Genomic DNA, 2507 nt, shown 5'->3' on the forward strand with positions numbered 1-2507 from the left:
AGAGCCACGTGGGGATCGCCCGGCACCGGCAGGGCTGGCAGGGAAACCGGCAATGGGGGCAGAACAAACGGGCAATACGGGAGTTGGGGGTGCTCCAGAGGCTTGGAAATGTTGGCAGCATGGACAGGGGGGACCCATGGATACCCCAGGACCCTGAAACAGGGACCCCAGACAGTGCTGAGCCCTGGGACGCCAGGGATGCCAAAGTGATGAGCCCAGAGATGGGGAACCTGCGGGATTGCCAGGAGCCCCAGCAGCCTGGAGAGGGAAAGACCAATACAAACTTGACCCGCAGCAACCCAGACAGGGGGAGACTCCAGGAGCCCAAAGTGGAGAGACCGTAGAGGGGAAACTCATGGTTGGGTGTTTTTGCTGAATCTTGGTCATTTGTGTATTTTGGGGGACGGAATCTTGGTGTTTTGCAGGTTTACACGGGCACCCAATTCCCGGTGACTTCTAGAGTGTGGAGGTCCCGGTGCCCAGCATTGAACTGTAATACCTCAGGGCAAAGGTGACCAGGGTCAAAGAGAGACACTCCTCTGAGTATAATGGTCTCACCCATAGGCGTTTCCAGGCTCATGTTAATGCAGCAGGCTTCATTGCTATCACCCAGTTCAACTGCCTTTTTTCCTTGTATGTACTCCCCTAGAATGTTCTCCCCTCTCTTGTCCCCTATTGGTCCCGGTTCACTGCAATGCTCCGCCCCTGTTACCTCATTGGTTCCCCAGTTGGCTGCCCCTCCTCTGCACGACTTTGCTCAGTTCCCATTGGCCCTTGACCCTCAGATCCGCCCCTTTCCCCCCTTATCAAGCCCTGTGTCCTCAGCCCCATTTTGTCTCTGTCTCTGGGCCCTGTATGTTGCAGTAAAGTGTGTTTGGAGCTCCACACAAAGGTCCGTCTCTGGCCTTGTCCATCAGCAGGTTAAGCAAGCGTGCTCCAGGCTTTGGGAGTGCAGGTGGCTCACAGAGGGTCGTTGTGGATGTGCCGCAGCACTAGAGATGGATTTGGGCAGGAGAAGCCCCTAACCCAATGTGCTCATGCATTGTATTTTTCCCCAAACTAGGATTTTCCATTCCCAAACCTTCCCCAGATGGAGAAGGAGGCCGCGAGGAAGAGGAAGATGCCCCAGGACACCCAGGCAGGTGAGGAGGAAGTCAGTGCCCCTTTCCCCCTCTCTCCTGCTCCATCTCCCAGCCCAGCACAGCCCCTGGCTGCAGGACAACCCTGCTGCCAACCCCGTCCTGCTGGGGATGCACTGGGGGGATCTCCTTCCCCTTCCCTCTGGCACGGAGGCAAATCCCATCCTCTCCTTATCCCTCCTCCCCCAGACAAGGAGCTGAGGATGAAGACCAGGGAGGACAAATCTCCACAGCAGAACCTCGTGGAAGAGGCCGTTTTGAGTGCCTCCATGGTGCAGAATTCCAATGGGGAGGACAAGTCCCAGAGGTCCAGCAGGAAGAGAGGCTCCCAACCCAGCCCACGGTGCTCTAAGGAAAAAAGACCCATCCTGTGCCAGGAAAGTGGACAGAGCTCCTGCCAGAGATCAGAGCTGGTGGCCCAGGAGCAGCTTCATGATGGGGAGAAGCCCCACAAGTGCTTGGAGTGTGGGAAGAGCTTCAGGCAGAGCAGCACCCTGATCAGCCACCAGATGATCCACACCGGGGAATGGCCCTACGAGTGTGGGGAGTGTGGGAAGGGCTTCAGCCACAGATCCACCCTCGTCATCCACCAACGCATCCACACTGGGGAGAGGCCCTACGAGTGTGGGGAATGTGGGATGAGCTTTAGCCAGCACTCCAACCTGATCTGCCACCAGAGGACCCACACCAGGGAACGGCCCTATGAGTGTGGGGAATGTGGGAAGCGCTTCAGGCAGAAGTCCCACTTGATCCACCACCAGAGGATCCGCACTGGGGAAAGGCCATACAAATGTGGGGAATGTGGGATGACCTTCAGTCAGAAGTCACAACTGATCATCCACCAAATGATCCACACTGGGGAGAGGCCCTACGAGTGTCCCCAGTGTGGGAAGAGGTTTCAGAGCAGCTCCAGTCTCCTCATCCATGAGCGGATTCACACGGATGAGAGGCCCTTCCTCTGCCCAGACTGCGGGATTGGCTTCAAGCACAACTCCACCCTCATCACCCACCGGCGCATCCACACTGGGGAGAGGCCCTATGAGTGTCCCCAGTGTGGGAAGAGCTTCACCAGCAGCTCTGCCTTGAGCAGACACCAACGGAGCCACCAGTAAAAGAAGCCCTGCTATTGACCCAACTGCAGGAAGAGCTTCGTGCACCGCTCCAACACTCCATCCCCCATGGGAGGACCCACACTGGTCAGAGCCCTGGTGACCCACATTCTGTGTGATCCATTTTGGGAAGACACTGGTCTGGGTATTCTTTTGTTTTGGCCTTAATTTTCTTTGGATTCATCTTCATCCCTTTAAAACACAAAATTGGGGTAACAATAAATAAATTCATCAAAGGCATCTAATGCCTCACTTTTTA

At 56.0% G+C, this 2507-nt stretch overlaps 1 protein-coding gene across 1 annotated transcript in view; it reads left to right on the forward strand.

Annotated features, from left to right (window-relative positions):
• The window catches only part of LOC102038265 (zinc finger protein 391), an 8295-nt gene extending 6044 nt beyond the window's left edge, over nt 1–2251 (forward strand). The window contains exons 3-5 of the mRNA XM_031065812.1: nt 1064–1142; nt 1329–1878; nt 1957–2251. Of these exons, the coding sequence (XP_030921672.1) occupies nt 1064–1142; nt 1329–1878; nt 1957–2251 (924 nt within the window). The remainder of the gene's footprint in view (nt 1–1063; nt 1143–1328; nt 1879–1956) is intronic.
• The last annotated feature ends 256 nt before the right edge of the window (nt 2252–2507 follow it).

The sequence above is a fragment of the Geospiza fortis genome, unplaced genomic scaffold (assembly GCF_000277835.1).
Source record: "Geospiza fortis unplaced genomic scaffold, GeoFor_1.0 scaffold3572, whole genome shotgun sequence".
Taxonomy (NCBI): Eukaryota; Metazoa; Chordata; class Aves; order Passeriformes; family Thraupidae; genus Geospiza; species Geospiza fortis.